Here is a 21,484-nt window from a genome sequence, read left to right on the forward strand (position 1 = left end):
GTTGCTTGCAATGCAGCCGATGTTGAATCCAGCTAGCTCCCGAGCTAGCTAGGTAGCTAGTTTGTTGTCCCTTTAAATAAATTATACTTCCATGATCGGACTAACGACATCATCAAACGATTAGCCAGGTATTATGAGTTATTACGTGTGTCTGATATCCTCTCTAACTAGCTAATACGCTTTAGAATGGTAGCTAGCTAGCCATAGCCTAATGCTACTGGTCAGCTGTTAGCCAGCAAGCTAGCAAACTGGCAATTATCCCAAATTAGTTTAGTTAAATGCTGTTGTGACTAACATTGTAATATTGATTTACTATTGTAGCCATGCGTAACGTTACTTCTCGTGCCTTGTCCTTTGACTTGTGTGTCAAAGTAACGTTACAAGAAGTGCCTAGTAACGTTAGTTGCTAGACATACTTAACGTTAGCTAGCTAATGTTATATGCTAGCCCTACAACACTGGGAGGCTTGTATCAGAGTACAGTAAGTATAGCTTGCTTACAAACCTAGCTATCGTTACTAACAGTACGGGGATAACGTACAGAAATTCAAGAAATCCCACCACCACCTGTCTCTCCCTCCCTTTAACCACTAGCTATGCCTCTCTCTCCCTTACTAACATATCCTCTCTCCCTACCTATCCTCTCTGTCCGTAGCAGTGGCCCCCGGGGTGCAGAGAGATGGAGGTGCCTTGCTACCAGGCGAAGTTACTGTGCGAGCTCAATGAGCAGCGCAAGAGGGACTTCTTCTGTGACTGCAGCATCCTGGTCGAGGGGCGGGTCTTCAAGGCACACCGCAACGTCCTATTCGCCGGCAGCGGTTACTTCCGTGCTCTCTTGGTCCACTATCTACAGGTAAGCGATTTTTATAGTAACCACCTCATTCCTAAGCTTTATTGTATAGTGGGTTTTTGGGCGCAGCACAAACAACTTGCTTTAAGAAAGCCCACTTGGGTAATGCAGCTGTTAAAAAAAAATCGTACTGCATGGGTAATACAAATGAAAACAAAGGCATATCACACACAGATTAAACGTGCGCCTTCATCAAATCAAACGTTATCAAATACAACTTTATTTGTATGGCGCATTTCATACACAGAGGCAACACAATGCGCTTCACCATTCTCTTGTGTGATCTCCACAAACGTGCAGGACAGCGGTCAGCGCCACAGCACCGCCTCCCTGGACATCGTCACGGCGGACGCCTTCTCCACCATCCTGGACTTCCTGTACTCCGGCCGCCTGGCGCTGAGCAGCGGCAACGTCATCGAGGTCATGTCCGCCGCCAGCTACCTCCAGATGACCGACGTGGTCAGCTTCTGCAAGGGCTACATCCGCTCTTCCCTGGAGATCTGCAACAGGGAGAAGGAGCGGGAGAAGGAGCGGGAGGAGAGGAAGGACAGGGGCGGCGAGGGCCCGGCGGACAGCGGTACTCCCGCCTTACCGCCCTCCGCCAGCTCCGCATCCGGGGCGCCGGCTTCCCCTGGGGCCTCTGGTGCAGCGGCCGCCTCCCCCTCTCAGGGGCGGGGCGCCGGTTTGGGTTCGGACCCCTCCACCTCCACGGCTGGCGGCCCTCTGCCCGCCCTCGGGCCTCAGCCGGGCCTGGCGTCGGCGGCCCTCCCCCCGCCCTTGGCCCCCAGCAGGGACTCGGAGAGCGACTGCAGCTCCAGGGGAGAGTACCTCTCAGGCGTAGGCGGGGGGCAGCAGGGACACAGGGACCACCAGTCCCACCCGCCCTCGTCGTCCTCCGCCTCCTCGGGGCTGTCCCTAGTCCTGGTGCACCCCAAGATCGAGTACGACCCGGACGAAGACCTGGAGGGGTGCCCCGATGCCAAAGACTTGCCCCTGTACAACGGCGACGCCCCTCTCCACCACCCCCACCACCACCACCACCACCACGACAGGCTGCTGCCCCCCAGCCCCGGCCCCGGCGCCGAGCGCTCCTCCCAGGGCTATGGGGGCTACCACGTCAAGCAGTTCATGGATGCCCTGGCGAGAGGCGCGGGAGGCTCCAGCCCCCACAGGGACAGAGGGGAGCAAGGCCAGCTCTTTGCCCAGGGGATGGGCTTCGGGCCTGGGGTAGGCAGGGTTGACGAAGGCCTGGGGCTGGGCGGATCCTCCATCATGGAGATCCAAAGTGACTGGTATGGAGAGGACACAGGTAATTCAATTTGGCTACGTTTGATCTCTGTTTTAGGTGAAAAGAAATGGGTCGACATTTCCAAATCAAACTCTAGCCGCTTGTCTCTAGACATTACCTGGTGCGGGTCTCTGTCGTGCTCTCTTATTTCGGCTAGGGGAATATCTCTTCCTCTCAAATTAACACAACTACTTTGGTTGTGGGGATTGATTTAGCATTCAGGCAATAAGACTTTGAGATTCACACCTTGCTAACAGTAACTTTTGTGTAGTCCTATAGATTGTCTTGAGATGCTCAGCTAACTACTGATTAATCTTAACTACCATTGCATATCAACAAAGTCGTAGTTGACGGTTTGAGCATTTTGTAAACAGTAATTGAGGCCTATTAGATGAATAACCATATATGTGCATTTGGATTTTTGGGAGAGCGCTTGATCAGTAACAGCTGTACAGACCATCCTAATCATATTTTGTGTGAAAGATATACATCACTTGCAAGTACACAATTCTTGTGTGAATGATATAGATCACTTGCCAGTCTTCTATGTAGTGCTATATATTTAACCCTCTTTTGATGTAAAAGTCAGAAGACACCGAGATTACAAAACAGTAACACACCTATAAATGTAAATGGAAGTAACAGTACATGTCCACTAGCACAATCAACGTGTGATGATCATCTGAAACCCATTCAGAACCAAACGGGGCGCAACATGGGAAAGAGGACGATGCAAGTTCTGGTGGCGATGTATTCGCTCGCGACGTGCGAAGACTAGACGCTTCGAACTAGCACAAAATAGGATGGATGTCTATTCTACGCTGATCCTGCGGCATTTCTGTGGGTAGAAGAGAAAGGGGCAAACAGACCTGAACAGCAATCTCCCCAAACGTGGAAGTCGGGGCTTATTTCGATAAAACCGACCACATAGACACATTTGAGTCAACTGATAACGATGGGGCAATTGTGTGGGGGGCACAAAAAAGACAAGAGATGACGAATTTCCTGGTGAACATGCACTGTAATATGGTTATTTGTCTGTAGGCTTAAATTATTATGGTCAAAATGAGAAAAAAATGTGTGTTGAGTTGAAAGTGTTGGGACTCCCTGCAGGCGATGGCCTGTTGGTGCCTGTGAAGCTGCACAAGTGCCCGTTCTGCCCGTACACGGCCAAGCAGAAGGGCATCCTGAAGAGACACATCCGCTGCCACACGGGCGAGAGGCCCTTCCCCTGCCAGCTCTGTGGCAAGAGGTTCACCAGGCAGGAGCACCTGCGCAGCCATTCCCTCAGCGTGAGTGGGTCTGCTCGGGTTTATTCGGTCATTTCATGACTGTGATTGTGTTGTTCCCTCAGCGTGAGTGGGTCTGCTCGGGTTTATTCGGTCATTTCATGACGGTGTGATTGTGTTGTATGCAAGTTTTTGCACGTGCATGTTTTTGCATGATGGGATGAGGGATTATTTTGAAGGATTATAAAAATAAAAAAAATCCCTGTAAAGGTATGTCATACTGTACTAACTAACATACTAGGCTATTCTGTATTGGACTCTGTGTGTGTGTACGCACATGTGTGCACGCTCCTGCACACAAATACTAATTTCCCTGGAAGTTGGTGTGTGTGTGTAAGTCGGTGTGTGTGTAAGTTGGTGTGTCAGTAAGATGGGGTGTGTGTAAGTTGGTGTATGTGTGTGTGTAAGTTGGTGTGTGAGTAAGTTGGTGTGTGTCAGTAAGCTGGTGTGTGTGTAAGTTGGTGTGTGTGTGTATGTGTAAGTTGGTGTGTGTGTGTGTGTGTAAGTTGGTGTGTGAGTAAGTGACGTGTAGGTGTGTGTGTCCCTGGCAGGTTCATCGCTCCAGCTGGCCGGTGGTGTGTAAAGGCTGCAGGCGCTCGTTCACCGGCGCCCTGTCCAACGGGCTGAGACGCTTCGGCCTCTGTGACAGCTGCACCTGCGTGACCACCACCCACGACGACGCGGCCCCCGCCCACCCCAGCGGCCCGCCGGAGGAGGCCCTGGACCGGGGGGACGCAGAGACGGACTGGACCAGCTTCATGGATGACGTGGAGGAGGTGGAGATAGGAGGGGCCAGGGGGGAGGAGCTGGGGGAGAAGCAGGCCCTCCACAGGCAGGCGGCGCAGAGCGGGATGATGTAGGAGACGTGGACGCCACTAGAGCCCGGGGGGCCCGGATCCAACACACCAGAACCCGGATCCAACCCACCAGAACCCGGATCCAACCCACCAGAACCCGGGGGGCCCGGATCCAACCCACCAGAACCCTGCAGCTGTTCCCCCCTCTCTTCCACATCTCCCTTCGTCTTGTCTGACTGACGCCATGGTGGTGCGGCCTGTCACATGCTCCACAAAACACAAACATTCACGTCCTTATGATTCACCCTGAACAATGAGGTGTCTCTGGTCAAAGCCTGGAAAAAGACTAGGCTACTGTGAACTTTGGAAAAATAATAAAAATCAAACGGTCTTAAGCCTCATTCGCACGGGACTAATATTATCTCATCACCTCTTCTGTTTGGTGAAATATGTTTGCGGTGGAATTTTAACTTTATTTTATATTCCGTAAATCATGGACACAGCAGATTCGCGTGGGATTAAGATCACAGACGACCCCCATGGAAATTACAAATCACTAGAAGTCCCCATGCAGTACTAGTCCTGTGTGAATGAGGCTTTTGATTTCACATGATTCAGTGCTTTTGTCTGTGCTACAGCCTGGGGATATTAAACAGGTATTGGAATGGGTCTTGTGGAAGGAATGTGAAATCCTGCCCGATGAACAGAAACTTTTATCAGTAAATAAAACCAAACCTTTTCTTATCTCTTATCTTATCTTTTCATAATTAATTTCACCTTTTTGTACAGTAAAACAAATTCTGATTCTCAAACCTGTAATAATAGCCTACAGATAGGCCTATAAAGTATTAGGCCTGAGGAACTATAACAGTAAGGCTATCAACTTGTTTATCCACATATCATTGACACAAACTAGGCCTAGGTGACATGTGATACTGAAATGTGAAGGACTGTTCCTGTTGAACAAGTTTGGTCCCCCGGACGCACGGCTCCTTCCTGGATGCTCACCGCGGCCGCAGATCAGATGACTTATGTTCTCGTTGGTTGACCGCTGACAACGTACAGTAAGATACAACCATTAGTATTTGCTGTTCCTTAAGGCACTGAAAATGCAGACAACATTCTTCGTTGTACCAACTTTGTTACTCTTAGCACTGATGACTTTGGTCCCTGGAGATGCAGTGGGTTATACAGCGGACTGGAAAAGCATCGATGCCAGACCGCTGCCCAGGTGGTACGACGACGCAAAAATCGGTATTTTCGTTCACTGGGGGGTGTTCTCCGTTCCGGCGTTCGGTGACTACAGCGAATGGTTCTGGTGGAACTGGAGAGGATCGAGAAAGACGGCCGAAACCGAGTTCATGAAGAATAATTATCCGGAGGGCTTCACATACGCGGACTTTGCGCACAAATTCCACGCAGAGTTTTATGACCCCAATGCTTGGGCAGAAATATTTAAAGCTTCGGGTGCCAAGTAAGTAAACAAGTAGGTTACAAGATTAATAATACATATTTTTCTCCATAATGGCTATATCAGGTATTTGTTAATATTTATATAGCCTATGTGGAGATTCCTCATCAGAGAAACAACCTGAACAGGCTAGTTTTTCCGCATTGGACTTAGGCTACTCAGGCAGCTGTAGCTTCCTGTATTAGGCTACTCAGGTAGGTAGGCTGTAGCTTCCTGTATGTTCCACACCTCGGACGCTGTTATAGGACTACTGTAACTGTTCAAAACAGTTTAATTATTAGGGCCCGAGCACACTGGCGGTGCGAGGCCCTATTGTATTTCGAAGGATTATTCTCCTCCTTCTTCTTCCAAAACAAATGCCTTTTAGGCGGCCTAAACATCGATGAAAACGGATGACACTTTGCAGATACGTCAGTCCCGGTGAAAAATTTGATAATTCACGGGTGACAGAAATGGGCGTGGCAAAACGGCTCAAGAGCGCCCCCTGGAAAGTTTAAAACGGCGAGCCCCACCTTTCAGTTTGATGTAGATGAACGAAATTCGGTGGGCATATGTATTTCATCGAGCCACACTAAAATGTCTCTTGGAGCTATACCCAACATGCAACAGGAAGTCCGCCATTTTGCTCTTAATGTGCCATTTTGTCCTTGTTTTGACCATTTCCATGCCTCGTACTTCGACGAACTCCTCCTACAGATTTCATCCGATCAACTTCATATCGGGTCAGCTTCATCTTAAGGCCTTTGTGATCAAAAGTTATCAAAAAAATTGAGTTTTCACCAAACACCCTTGCCGTGGCGCCCCGCCAAAGTTTGACATTTCGCCATAAAACACGAAGTCCTCATAACTCCTCCATACATTATCCAATTTGTCCGATATATCTCACGCTTCATGACGGTTCTGTCCTGAACACATCTATGTGTCAGTATTGCGTCATACTTATAGCGCCACCTATTGGTGAAACAGGAAGTCCTCATAACTCCTCCATACATTATCCAATTTGTCCGATATATCTCACGCTTCATGACGGTTCTGTCCTGAACACATCTATGTGTCAGTATTGCGTCATACTTATAGCGCCACCTATTGGTGAAACAGGAAGTCCTCATAACTCCTCCATACATTATCCAATTTGTCCGATATATCTCACGCTTCATGACGGTTCTGTCCTGAACACATCTATGTGTCAGTATTGCGTCATACTTATAGCGCCACCTATTGGTGAAACAGGAAGTCCTCATAACTCCTCCATACATTATCCAATTTGTCCGATATATCTCACGCTTCATGACGGTTCTGTCCTGAACACATCTATGTGTCAGTATTGCGTCATACTTATAGCGCCACCTATTGGTGAAACAGGAAGTCCTCATAACTCCTCCATACATTATCCAATTTGTCCGATATATCTCACGCTTCATGACGGTTCTGTCCTGAACACATCTATGTGTCAGTATTGCGTCATACTTATAGCGCCACCTATTGGTGAAACAGGAAGTCCTCATAACTCCTCCATACATTATCCAATTTGTCCGATATATCTCACGCTTCATGACGGTTCTGTCCTGAACACATCTATGTGTCAGTATTGCGTCATACTTATAGCGCCACCTATTGGTGAAACAGGAAGTCCCCATAACTCCTCCATACATTATCGGATTTGTCCGATATATCTCACGCTTCATGAGGGTTCTGTCCTGAACACATCTATGTGTCAGTATTGCGTCATACTTATAGCGCCACCTATTGGTGAAACAGGAAGTCCCCATAACTCGTCCATACATTATCGGATTTGTCCGATATATCTCACGCTTCATGACGGTTCTGTCCTGAACACATCTTTGTGTCAGTATTGCGTCATACTTATAGCGCCACCTATTGGTGAAACAGGAAGTCCTCATAACTCCTACATACATTATCCAATTTGTCCGATATATCTCACGCTTCATGACGGTTCTGTCCTGAACACATCTATGTGTCAGTATTGCGTCATACTTATAGCGCCACCTATTGGTGAAACAGTAAGTCCTCATAACTCCTACATACATTATCCAATTCGTCCGATATATCTCACGCTTCATGAAGGTTCTGTCCTGAACACATCTATGTGTCAGTATTGCATCATACTTATAGCGCCACCTATTGGTGAAACATGAAGTCCTCATAACTCCTCCATACATTATCCGATTTGTCCGATATATCTCACGCTTCATGACGGTTCTGTCCTGAACACATCTATGTGTCAGTATTGCGTCATACGTATAGCGCCACCTATTGGTGAAACAGGAAGTCCTCATAACTCCTCCATACATTATCCAATTTGTCCGATATATCTCACGCTTCATGACGGTTCTGTCCTGAACACATCTATGTGTCAGTATTGCGTCATACTTATAGCGCCACCTATTGGTGAAACAGGAAGTCCTCATAACTCCTCCATACATTATCCAATTCGTCCGATATATCTCACGCTTCATGAAGGTTCTGTCCTGAACACATCTATGTGTCAGTATTGCGTCATACTTATAGCGCCACCTATTGGTAAAACAGGAAGTCCTCATAACTCCTCCATACATTATCCGATTTGTCCGATATATCTCACGCTTCATGACGGTTCTGTCCTGAACACATCTATGTGTCAGTATTGCGTCATACTTATAGCGCCACCTATTGGTGAAACAGGAAGTCCTCATAACTACTACACACATTATCCAATTTGTCTGATATATCTCACGCTTCATGACGGTTCTCTCCTGAACACATCTATGTGTCAGTATTGCGTCATACTTATAGCGCCACCTATTGGTGAAACAGGAAGTCCTCATAACTCCTACATACATTATCCAATTCGTCCGATATATCTCACGCTTCATGACGGTTCTGTCCTGAAAACATCTATGTGTCAGTATTGCATCATACTTATAGCGCCACCTATTGGTGAAACAGGAAGTCCTCATAACTACTACATACATTATCCAATTTGTCTGATATATCTCACGCTTCATGACGGTTCTGTCCTGAACACATCTATGTGTCAGTATTGCGTCATACTTATAGCGCCACCTATTGGTGAAACAGGAAGTCCTCATAACTCCTCCATACATTATCCAATTTGTCCGATATATCTCATGCTTCATGACGGTTCTGTCCTGAACACATCTATGTGTCAGTATTGCGTCATACTTATAGCGCCACCTATTGGTGAAACAGGAAGTCCTCATAACTCCTCCATACATTATCCAATTCGTCCGATATATCTCACGCTTCATGAAGGTTCTGTCCTGAACACATCTATGTTTCAGTATTGCGTCATACTTATAGCGCCACCTATTGGTGAAACAGGAAGTCCTCATAACTCCTCCATACATTATCCAATTCGTCCGATATATCTCACGCTTCATGAAGGTTCTGTCCTGAACACATCTATGTTTCAGTATTGCGTCATACTTATAGCGCCACCTATTGGTGAAACAGGAAGTCCTCATAACTCCTGCATACATCATCCGATTTGCACCAAATTGCTGACGCTTCATGAAGGTGGCCTTCTGAACCCATCAATGTGTCGGTATTGAGTCACACTTACAGCGCCACCTACTGGTGAAACAGGAAGTCCTCATAACTCCTACATACATTATCCGATTTACTCAAAACTTCTCACGCTTCATCAAGGTACGGCCCTGAACACATCTATGCATCGGTATTGAGTCACGCTTAGAGCGCCACCTACTGGTGACAGAAAGTTTCTCTCAGTACTGCACACCGAAATAGCACACCCTTTAACGGCGCCACACCCCGACACGCATGGGGTGCGAGGGCCCGCTCACTGCTGCTCGCAGCCCTAGTTCTGTCTTGCAATACAAAGATTGAATTAGCCTACGTATAACGTACAATTAAATAAAATACAATAAATTAGGTTACGTATGATTAAAACCAAATCCTATCATCAATAGCATACATTCTCAAAATTACAGATTATTTAAAAAGCCTGACGTCGCAAGAGAAGGTGGAGTTTCTCAGTCTTGCACAAGACAGCTGATTGGCTACTATAGCACGCACCGCATTCACGTCACACACACATAAGCATCACATAAACATTACACCTTGCACACCAACTGTATACTGACCGCACTCCATTTTGTATATTGTTTTTCTTTTTGCATTTGTATTTTGTACTGCCCATTTGCACTGTTCTGTCTTTACACTGTCTTGTCTCGTCCACGCACCCTGTCCAATGCTGTCTCTATGTTATGCACCATTGACCGAAACAAATTAGTATGTTGTAAAACTATACTAAACGTCTCTTATTCTGATTCTATTTGTTCTTATTTTTGACAGTGACAACTGATTGTTTTTGCCAGTCCTTTCTCCCTTACTAGGAATGTTGTGGAGCGGATGTGAGAGTTTATGGTGAGGCTGGTGCATGTCCTTGATCAGCCAGCCTGTGTTCTCTTCGTGTCTGTAAATGTGTGTCGTCACTTGCGTGTGCGTGAGTGACTCAATCTGAGCGCGTGTCACATGCCACCCCCAGATACGTTGTGTTCAACGCCAAGCACCACGACGGCTTCACCAACTGGGGCTCCGCCGATTCGTGGAACTGGAACTCGGTGGACACCGGGCCCCACAGGGACCTGGTGGGGGAGCTGGCCACCGCCGTCAGGAAAACGTGAGTTAGTCCAGCTCTGCTGTTTCAATACTCCTCAAATACATCCTTCCCTCCACCCTTCCTCATGTCATCTACAGGATGGGTGAAAGCCAAAGACATATTACCGAACGGGCCTACTGGGCCCAGGCCCAGGGGCCCAAGATCTCAGGGGGCCCTTTGCATTTCTTGTTGCAGCGACACCGATAGAAATTTAGAGTGAGATTCCTTACACAAACATAAACCAGGACAGGTCCAGCCTGGCTTATGTGCGTTGGCTGGCTTGTTTCTGTTCAGGACTGGTAGGACGGAAGCTAGTCATGCCACTGAAATAGCTGTGAATTGAAATGACATGAAATAATGTCTGATAAATAAAGATGGGTCTTGTCACCTGGACACATCAGTTCCAATGCTTCCAATGTTTCGCACGCATCACTATAATGACACCGGTCAATAGATGTATTTGATTGATCTGGACCTGGTGGCATCCGTAGTTCATTCTTTTGTTGCCAAAATGCGCACACTTAATTGTTTACCAACAGTAAAAGGGTCTATATATAATGGGTAATTAGTGAAACACATATTGTAGGTATAATTTCAAAACAGGAGTATTTCAAATGTTCAATTACTACAGATACATTCAATAATTGACAAACAACCGACAGGTAGCGCATTTTACATAGCTTTTATAACATCCAGTCACAAAAAACTGCCCACAACACCAGTTTTGAGGGTCTCGAACTCGCAGTTCCAGCATGGCAGACTAGCTCTTTAACCACTAGGCCATCGGAGCTCTTGAAAACCAATGGTGTCATAGTCTTTTGTTTTGATGTTCTGGGTAGCGACAACTGCAGGTCAACAACGCCAGGACACAACTGCCAGGACATACTTACAACCGGACATTGGCTCTTCTAGCTGCGCTGGCTTACAGCCAAGGCACAAAAAAAACATTGATATTTCAATGTTTTAAAAGAAAACAAACAATGAGAACAACAGTGTTGTGGCGGAGGCTGTAGGGGGGTGGGGGGAGCTGGTAGGGAGGGGGAGGCTGTAGGGGGGTGGGGGGAGCTGGTAGGTAGGGGGAGGCTGTAGGGGGTGGGGGGGAGCTGGAAGGGAGGGGGAGGCTGTAGGGGGGTGGGGGGGAGCTGGTAGGGAGGGGGAGGCTGTAGGGGGGTGGGGGGAGCTGGTAGGGAGGGGGAGGCTGTAGGGGGTGGGGGGGAGCTGGAAGGGAGGGGGAGGCTGTAGGGGGGTGGGGGGGAGCTGGTAGGGAGGGGGAGGGTCCAGGTCCAGGGGCCCATTTTTTCATGATCCGTCTATGTTGAAAGCATGTCATGGGGGGGGGGGGGGGGGGGGGTTGTATCTACAGCTCCCTCAATACACACCATAAGCAGCAATGCCGACACCCTCAAAACAACTGTTACTCACATGATCCTGCAGGTCGGTGCACTTTGGACTGTACCATTCTCTGTTCGAATGGTTCCATCCACTCTACCTGGCCGACAAAGCCTCGGGGTTCAAAACCCAGAACTTTGTGTTCCGAAAGACCCTTCCCGAGCTGGTGGACCTGGTCATGAGATACCAGCCGGAGCTGATCTGGTCCGATGGAGACTGGGAAGCACCAGACACCTACTGGAACGCTACAGAATTCCTGGCCTGGCTCTACAACGACAGCCCCATCAAGGTGAGACAGTCTGGGGGAAGACTTCCGTACGGGGGTCTGGTTTCCTGCCTCCACACTTCACCTTCTCCTTCAGTTCCTTGTCATTGAGGAAAGGACAATTGAATATGGTAAAATACTTTGGTTAGGAGCTTCTGTGTGTGATGAAATCAATTCATATACAGTAGGATATCATTTATTTAGCTACAGAACAACCTGCATTCAGGTGTGCATAAATCCACTGTGATACATTGCATTTGTAACCGAGTGAAACGTGAGAGTAGCTGGTGGAACTCACTCCATGAAGGAGCGCTGACAGTCCCTCCAAGAGGGACGTCCCTATTGGTGCAACTGTCAGCGTGTCCGCCTCACAAGCCGGGGAGCTCGTCGAACGTGGGTTCGAATCCTTCCCTGGGCAAGCCCTTAACATGGGTTGAACTGTTGAACACAACGCAGACGCGAGTACAACGGTTACACATTGTCAATCAATCAATCAAGAAAGTCTTTGACTTTGTGTCATAGTCACTACATACTACTGTCCTTTATTAACTGAGAACAACTAAGATTTTTGTTGTGAATGAACTTCCACAGGATGTGGTGGTGACCAATGACAGGTGGGGTAATGGCTGCCGCTGTAAGCATGGAGGATACTACAACTGTGCCGATAGGTACACGCCTGAACATATCCCCGAGCACAAGTGGGAGAAGTGCCAGTCCATTGACAACCGCTCGTGGGGTTACCGTAGAAACATGAGGCTCAGTGAGCTGATGGACCTGCCCACCATTATTAAGGTGAGAGGTCACGCAGGAAATAATGCAAACAAGTGTTGAGGTTTAGGCTCATTTTATTTCGGATCTCTTAACGCGGTTTCTAGCTATTCACTTACTGTATGGTTTACTGGAGGGTAGAAGCAAACTTAGAATTCTACTTTGGTTTAAAAAAAAAAAAGAAAAAAAAAAAAAAAAGGAGGATTTTCTCCCTCTCTATCCCTATTTCTCTCTGACAACATTTAACGGTAATATTTAAGCAGTGTCCCATTGTGCAATAGTCCTAGATAGAGACATGCTAAGATGGGTGGAAACACGGTAGTGGTCAGCAACATGACAGTGACTGTGTGTATCATCTTGGGTTTTTCTAAACCAGTTAATATGCAGTACTTAAAAAAATCCCATTGAAAATGTTTGTGTTACTTTCTATTTTATTTTATTTTATTTTAAGTCCTGTACAATGTCATGTTCCAGTGTTATTTCAGTGCCATTAGTGTGATTATTGAGGTGTGTGTGTCTGTCAGGACCTGGTGTACGTGGTGGCGCTGGGAGGGAACTACCTGCTGAACATCGGGCCCATGGAGGACGGAATGATCCCCCCGCTGTTCGAGGAGCGGCTGAGGGGAATGGGTGCCTGGCTGGGGATCAACGGAGACGCCATCTATGCCTCCAAACCCTGGAGGGTGCAGACGGAGAACGCCACCGTGCCAGTCTGGTGAGAGAGGGGCGGTCTCTCCCATATGAAAAGCCTAAGAACACACTCAACTAAGTGTCCACTGACCCTAACCTTAACATATCAACAGTTGCAATTCATACTGTACAGTAGTCCGGCGATAGTTTGAGCGTCTGCATTCTGTAGATCATCTTAAGACCCCTCAAAACAAAGCCATAGACTTGGCAGCAAAACATGTGGAAATTAACATGTTAAATGCCCATACCGGTCTAAATATGAGGTGATCTCTTAAAACTAGTCACCCAACCTTTATCACATTACCACAATCCATTTTCTGAAGTAAAGCTCATGCTGAAAGATGTTTGCATTTTCACGTTTTACTTACATTTCAAAAGTTGAACATGATGGCTTTAAAACGTATATTTAAATTGTTCCCTTGTTGTGCTGACAAACTCGTCCCAGTTAGTTTCAAATAATTTTCAGTAGTTATTCTTTTTGTTTTAACCCTCTTTGCGCAGCCTACGCCAACGGTCTTATCTTCTTCCTGTTTACATGGCAGCCGTTGCTAGGAGAGCTGGGTAGAGAATCTATTGTAGGTGGATTAGAGAATATAGTGCAGGAGTTCAACGAATTAGAATGAAAATAATATAACAGGAAAACTACTGAAAATTATTCGAAACTAACTGGGACGAGTTTGTCAGCGCAACGATGGAACAATTTAAAAATGTTTTAAAGCCATCATGTTCAACTTTTGAAATGTAAGTAAAACACGAAAATGCAAACATCTTTTAACATGAGCTTTACTTCGGAAAATGGATTGTGGTAATGTGATACATGTTGGGTGACTAGCTTAAGGAGATCAAATCCTATTTAGACCGGTATGGTCCTTTAAACAGCAAACATCAACTAATCAAAATAGGTATTGGTCAGTAAGTATTGATTGATGTTCAGTCCACGCTATATTTAATTCTTTTCACAGGTATACTGCTAAGAACACCAGTGTCTACGCCATAATTCTGGCCTGGCCACCCAAACACCTCCTCACTCTCACCCAACCCAACTTGACTGCAGCCACAAGCGTACGTACGGTGCTGTGCTGTACGGCAGACAGCTGTCCTTTGTGTGAATGGCTGTGATTTATCAAAACATCATCATCATCACCTTTCTCATATTCATTTGGGTCATGTGGAACAGTTAAGATATACAACATAGTAAACTTATAAAACAGGATCAAAAAGGCAATTTAGACACAACCCCACATAAACCTAAACTGAGTATGTGAGTCTGCGTGAGAGTGAGTCTGCATTCTCTGGTGACCCTGGGGTTCTTGAACTCTGTTTAAGACAAAGTACACTGTCATTGTAAAAATAAAAATACGAGATTACAGTGTGCTAACAAAATTAGCACCATTTGTATACATCTAGGCTTAATCAAGTCAGGTGATCTTTGTTCTCCATTCGAGGGGAATATTCCCTGCAGAACTTTTCACTTCCTCTGCGTCGTCCACCAAACCGTCGTGGTTGTGGTCGTCCCGCCAGCCTGGTCTCTCTACCTCTCGGTCCGTTCACGTTGGGTTAAAAACAGTTCATTCTACAAGGTCAATAGTGACTCAATTCTACAGACCTGGGGCAGTCTCATTTATAAACTACACCCCCCCCCAGATACACCTCACCTCCATAGCACCACCCAGGAAACTAGCCGGTTTAGCTACTGACCCTCTGATAAACATACAGAATATGGGTTTTGAAATGATTATGGATTGGATGCACATAATACTATTTATGCTTCATTGATCATAGATACTGCATGTAGACTTTCCCTTTGCGATCAGTAAAGTATTGTCTCTATTTATGCTTCGTTGATCATATTGAATTGAAAACTTTATTTATTCATAGAGATATAGACAATGGTTTTTGTGACTTTGCTGCTATTAGAACTGTTGACATCACTTCCTGGAGATGCAGTGCGTTATATAGTGGATTGGGCCAGCAGTGATACCAGACCGCTGCCCAAGTGGTACAATGAAGACCAGACAACATACTGTAATAAACCTATCCTAATACCCTTATGTGAAAATGTATTGTTATAGTTCACTAACTGAACTGTGTGTGTGTGTGTGTTCTCAGGTGACTCTGTTGGGTAGCCCTCCAGTACCATTGAAGTGGGCCCCGTTGACCCCGACAGCAGGCGTGGTGGTGCTGATGCCAGAGATGCCGACCTCCCCCGGCCAGGGCTGGACCCTGAGACTAGATGGAGTAGCATAAGCAATGTGACTGAATTCTAGTAGCTCAAAATGTTCAAGCTGTTGAAGTATTGTTTTGTGGGGCATTTTGTGCTTGGGAGCTAACTGATTTTCTTTAAAGGTCTATGAATAAAAGTCTAGCATTCTCTTTTTTCAACAAGTTAATATGGTTCTCTGGGGTCCCCAAACATGTCATTGAAAATACCACTCTGAATAATGCACTCGCCTCTATAGCCCTCTGTCTCAATGATGTTCTGGGCATGTGTGTTCTCTACTCAGGGCATGGTGAATATATATGGTGAACATGTGCAATAGAACTGTCAGTGGATGGTGTTGTTATTGTATGGTATTACTGTGGGCTGTACGAAGTAGCCTACAGTGTTGTGGAAATGAATTTCCCCTTGGGGACAGTAAAGTTTACACTCTAAACTGATCAGATAATGCCTAAATTCAAATATTGCAATGGCCAGTGAGGAAAATGGCTATTTTCAGAGAAAGGTGTTGGCTAACCTGATCCTGTTAGCTGTTTCTAATTATGATGTTGACCCCTGAGTGTGGCTGTCGGCCGGAGTTTTCTGTAAGAAACTGTGTCTCCCTTCGCATAGACTTATGAGATAAGGGTGACATTCCATGGTTGTGACATTCTGTAGACAACACCAAATTGTTGTGGTTAGAGATGGAGACCTGGGCGCCGAACCATCGGCCGGTTATCTACTACAAGGCCGTGGGCTGCAGGGGAGACCAGACCAGTCCAGACTAGTCTGATCGGGGAACCATAAGAACCGTGCTCGAGCTCAGATGCTTTGATTTGGCCAGACAGCCATACAGACAGGCAAGCTGACATTAGACTAGATGCCATCGTCTTTTGTATGCTAAACCTTCTGTAAATAAACAGCTTTTGATTGTCGCTCAAATCCCGTGTTGGAGAGATTCATTTGGAATACACCTGGAAAAGGGACACTGGACTGTGTGGTATTGTGTGAGATTGGGGACCGTCTTTTATTGAAATCAAAACACAACGTAGAGCTGAATAAGGACAATAATAAAAGACAACGAAAGTCAACACCAGCAACATGCCCCAGTTTGTTTAAGTGTGTGTGTGTGCGCGTGTGCCATCTTGTGTTTTTGCAAACCAAATGATCTGCAGTAGCAAACAATGAAAATAAAACAGATCTCATGAATAAACATATATAGGCTATATCCCTTTGCATATTGAATATTTTTGCATTATTCTTTGTAATATGCATAGGCCCTATATCAGTGAAGTAAAGCGTGGTGTTTGATTTTAACGTTGGGGTCCTTGTCCAGATTTTCTTTTGAAGTTTATAGGTAACTTCATGCATTTTAATAAGAGGAATGATGTCTCTAGTCATAGAGGACAGCTAAAAAAATAAAAATGGAGTCATTTTTCCCAATAATAATACATTTTATTTATACAAGCGCATTCAATCAAAGTGCTTTACAAAGCAGATACAATTTCATTAAAAGAAACACATTCTAATAGAAACATGTCAGTAAAACAACACACTCTAAGACACATATACAACAGAAAACAGGTGGGTCTTTAGCTTAGCCTTAAACACCTCCACTGAGCAAGCCTGTCTAAGGTCAAATCGAAGACGGTTCCAGAGGGTCAGTGTGCAGAAAGAAAAAGCCCGCTCACCCACCGTCTTCTTTTTGACTTTGGGGACAGTGAGCAGACCAGTCCCCTGAGAGCGCAATGACCTTGAGGGGACATATGGGATCAAAAGGTCCTTTAGGTAGGATGGCACAGTGCCGTTCACAGCTTCATTAGCTAGTAGCAACATCTTAAAGTCTACTCTAAAAGTAACAGGAAGCCAATGAAGGGATTGATTGATTGATTGATATATGGTCATATTTGGTTGACCCAGTCAGAATGCAAGCTGCAGCATTCTGGACCATTTGTAAGCCATGAAAACACCTTTTAGGCAACCCCGACAGAAGGGCTTTACAATAATCCAATCGGGACATCACAAAAGAATGGGTATAAGAACCGCAGCATCTTCAAATGACAAGAGTGATCTAATCTTGGCGATTCTCCTGAGATGAAAGAAGGCTATTTTTGTCACCTCCTTGATATGGGAATCAAATACAAGGGTCAAACACCAAGATTTTTAACTCTGTCCTTGCACTGAATGACCCAGGCCGGGATTCCCGATAAAGAACCTTCTCGTTCGATCGTTCAGACAAATACGATTTCAACCACTGAAACACTTGACCTGAGATACCATACAGGTTCCTAAGCCTATCCAGCAGTATACAGAGGTCCACTGTATAAAAAGCAGCGCTTAGGTCCAGCAATAAAAGAATAGATGTTGAGCCTTAGTCAGCAGCCAGTAACAGGTCATTCACCACCTTGGTGAGTGCTGTTTCCGTAGAGTGGTTAGCCCCAAACGCAGACTGAAGTGGCTCAAAAACATTATTTGAAGACAGGAATTCTAAGAACTGTTTTGAGACTACTTTTTTGAGAGTTTTGTAAGAAAGGCCAGGTTTGAGACAGGTCTATAATCTGCCAGTGAATTAGGATCCAGGCCTGGTTATAGAAAGTCCAAACTCAGATATAAAGTTCTCATTGTACTTAGGTGGACGGTAGATCACAGCAAATACAATGACAGATGATTTGTTCATCGTAAAAAGCTGCAATTCGAAACTTGTAAAAGCTGTGGTATTTAAGATCTGTTTGCATTTAAAACCATCATTAAACCAGGCCAGGTCAAGCCTGGCTTATGTGTGTGGCTGGCTTGTTTCTTTTCAGGACTGGTAGGATGGAAGCTAGTCATGCCACTGAAATAGCTGTGAATTGAAATGACATGAAATAATGTCTGATAAATTAAGATAGGTCTTGTGGTCTGGACACATCAGTTCCAATGCTTCCAATGCTAATCCAGCACAATAAGAGCGGGATAGCCAGTTAGCTCATGAGCTCACAACAACTAGCAGCAGCTTCCATAACATTAATGGTAGCGGTCAGTGGCTAAAACAGTTACAATGATGATTACATGAAGTCATCCCGATCGGGTCTTGAACCCTGGTCTCCCGGGTGGGAGTCCAATGCCCTGGTCACTACTCTACTTGTGCAGTGGAGATTGGCGGATTGGTTTTGGTGTCCTTCCAGTCCCTAGTGTGGGTTGGGGTTAGAATAAGGGTTGGGGTTGGGACAGGATCTGACCTATAAGGCAAGGGGTAAAGGTTGGAGTGAAAGGATGAACATGTGGAGGTTTGGGGTATAGTCCCATTAAGTCAACCCCACCGGGTCTCGAACCCCGGTCTCCCGGGTGGGAGTCCAATGCTCTGACCACTACTCTACTTGTGCAGTGGAGATTGGCGGGTTAATTTTGGTGTCTTAATTAATTTTGGTGTGCTGGGACTACTGGCTCTAGTGGTGCCAACAGAGAGATGCAGGCCAACATTGTCCGGAGTAAAGGAGGGAAGGAGTGATAACTGGACAAATGCTATACTAGGTGCGCTGGCTTCCAGACATGCACAAAATGAGGCCACGCCCCCTCCTCTTCCAGCGGCTCTGCAGATACCAGATCCAAGTCAGTGAAGCAGGCACCAGCGATCTGGTACATTGTCCTCCTTGCCCATGATTTCCTCCTGGCAATCACTAGGCTACATGTAGCTATACCGGCGCGTATCACCTCTTGCAGGTCCTTCTTTGGGGCAGGCAGAAAGGCTTGTGACCAAGCAACTCCTCCGCTACCGTAGCCAGGTGAGGCGGTCGGCTTGACACCTGTTCTCTGCTCACAACATGAGAAAGCTTCCCAACAGAGTCATCAAAAAGCGCCTGGCTCTCAAACACCAACAGTGATTTGGTGTTTATAACAAACAGAGGCGCCACTTAAAGCTACATGAGATAACTCGGCACTTTGGCAGCCCCTCTGGTCGTGATAAAATCGGCACTGCGTTTTAAGAACCACACTTCCCACAATCCCCCACTCACTCGCTGTAATAATGGGGGGAAAATGATAACAAACGCCCGTGGCGCAAACTGGATTGGAAGATTGTAGCTACTTTCTGGAAGGATGGCTTCAATGCAGATAAATACCGGTCTTCTTTCTTTTATACATGTAGATTTTGTTTCGCGAGGCAAAGTGTTTGTTGTCTTCCGGATGCAAAACGTGTCACTTTCCGTTTCCACCACAAGATTTCCCGCCAGTGTAACCTACTAGCCAGTACAACGACATTCTAAAAGAATAAATTCACAGGGTCTCATGCAGTCTCATGTTACGAAAATGATTTTTGGGGTCTTGCTAAGGCCAATTCATAAACTAATAGCAAGTAAAGGTGAATATTGAACTATAAAAAGTTATCTCATTGAGCTTTAAAACACAATAAATAAACAAACAGTGACAGAGGAAAGCGTGCTCAGGGCAGGGCGCCAAAAGTCAAATATGAATAAATTGGTGCATATTTTGTTCCATCTTTAATTTTAAAACAAACTAGGGCTGCGAGCAGCATTGAGCGGGCCCTCGCACCTTACGCGTGTCGGGGTGTGGCGCCGTTAAAGGGTGTGCTATTTCGGTGTGCAGTACTGAGAGAAACGTCCTGTCACCAGTAGGTGGCGCTCTAGGCGTGACTCAATACCGAAGCATAGATGTGTTCAGGACAGGACGTTGATGAAGCGTGAGAAATGTTGTGTAAATCGGACAAAGTATGTAGGAGTTATGGGGACTTCCTGTTTCACCAATAGGTGGCGCTATAAGTATGACGCAATACTGACACATAGATGTGTTCAGGACAGAACCGTCATGAAGCGTGAGATATATCGGACAAATCGGATAATGTATGGAGGAGTTATGAGGACTTCCTGTTTCACCAATAGGTGGCGCTATAAGTATGACGCAATACTGACACATAGATGTGTTCAGGACAGAACCGTCATGAAGCGTGAGATATATCGGACAAATTGGATAATGTATGGAGGAGTTATGAGGACTTCCTGTTTCACCAATAGGTGGCGCTATAAGTATGACGCAATACTGACACATAGATGTGTTCAGGACAGAACCGTCATGAAGCGTGAGATATATCGGACAAATTGGATAATGTATGGAGGAGTTATGAGGACTTCCTGTTTCACCAATAGGTGGCGCTATAAGTATGACGCAATACTGACACATAGATGTGTTCAGGACAGAACCGTCATGAAGCGTGAGATATATCGGACAAATTGGATAATGTATGGAGGAGTTATGAGGACTTCCTGTTTCACCAATAGGTGGCGCTATAAGTATGACGCAATACTGACACATAGATGTGTTCAGGACAGAACCGTCATGAAGCGTGAGACATATCGGACAAATCGGATAATGTATGGAGGAGTTATGAGGACGTACTGTTTCACCAATAGGTGGCGCTATAAGTATGACGCAATACTGACACATAGATGTGTTCAGGACAGAACCGTCATGAAGGGTGACATATATCGGACAAATTGAATAATGTATGGAGGAGTTATGAGGACTTCGTGTTTTATGGCGAAATGTCAAACTTTGGCGGGGCGCCACGGCAAGGGTGTTTGGTGAAAACTCAATTTTTTTGATAACTTTTGATCACAAAGGTCTTAAGATGAAGCTGACCCGATATGAAGTTGATCGGATGAAATCTGTAGGAGGAGTTCGTCGAAGTACGAGGCATGGAAATGGTCAAAACAAGGACAAAATGGCACATTAAGAGCAAAATGGCGGACTTCCTGTTGCATGTTGGGTATAGCTCCAAGAGACATTTAAGTGTGGCTCGATGAAATACATATGCCCTCCGAATTTCGTTCGCCTACATCAAACTGAA

At 45.8% G+C, this 21,484-nt stretch overlaps 2 protein-coding genes across 2 annotated transcripts; both read left to right on the forward strand.

The window, feature by feature from the left end:
- zbtb8b (zinc finger and BTB domain containing 8B) lies at positions 1 to 4,886 on the forward strand. Its single transcript, XM_084455371.1, has 5 exons — positions 1 to 128; positions 655 to 852; positions 1,150 to 2,158; positions 3,251 to 3,429; positions 3,978 to 4,886. The coding sequence occupies exons 2-5, from the start codon at positions 679 to 681 to the stop codon at positions 4,284 to 4,286; spliced, it is 1,671 nt and encodes a 556-aa protein (XP_084311497.1). The 5' UTR covers positions 1 to 128; positions 655 to 678; the 3' UTR covers positions 4,287 to 4,886.
- A 462-nt stretch (positions 4,887 to 5,348) lies between these two features.
- LOC311322719 (tissue alpha-L-fucosidase-like) lies at positions 5,349 to 16,366 on the forward strand. Its single transcript, XM_084454816.1, has 7 exons — positions 5,349 to 5,697; positions 10,223 to 10,357; positions 11,771 to 12,014; positions 12,582 to 12,782; positions 13,283 to 13,473; positions 14,411 to 14,510; positions 15,558 to 16,366. Exons 1-7 carry the CDS (start codon positions 5,381 to 5,383, stop codon positions 15,693 to 15,695), a joined length of 1,326 nt encoding a protein of 441 aa, XP_084310942.1. The 5' UTR covers positions 5,349 to 5,380; the 3' UTR covers positions 15,696 to 16,366.
- Positions 16,367 to 21,484: the final 5,118 nt, after the last annotated feature.

Source organism: Borostomias antarcticus, assembly GCF_949987555.1.
Source record: "Borostomias antarcticus genome assembly, chromosome: 21".
NCBI classification, from domain to species: domain Eukaryota; kingdom Metazoa; phylum Chordata; class Actinopteri; order Stomiiformes; family Stomiidae; genus Borostomias; species Borostomias antarcticus.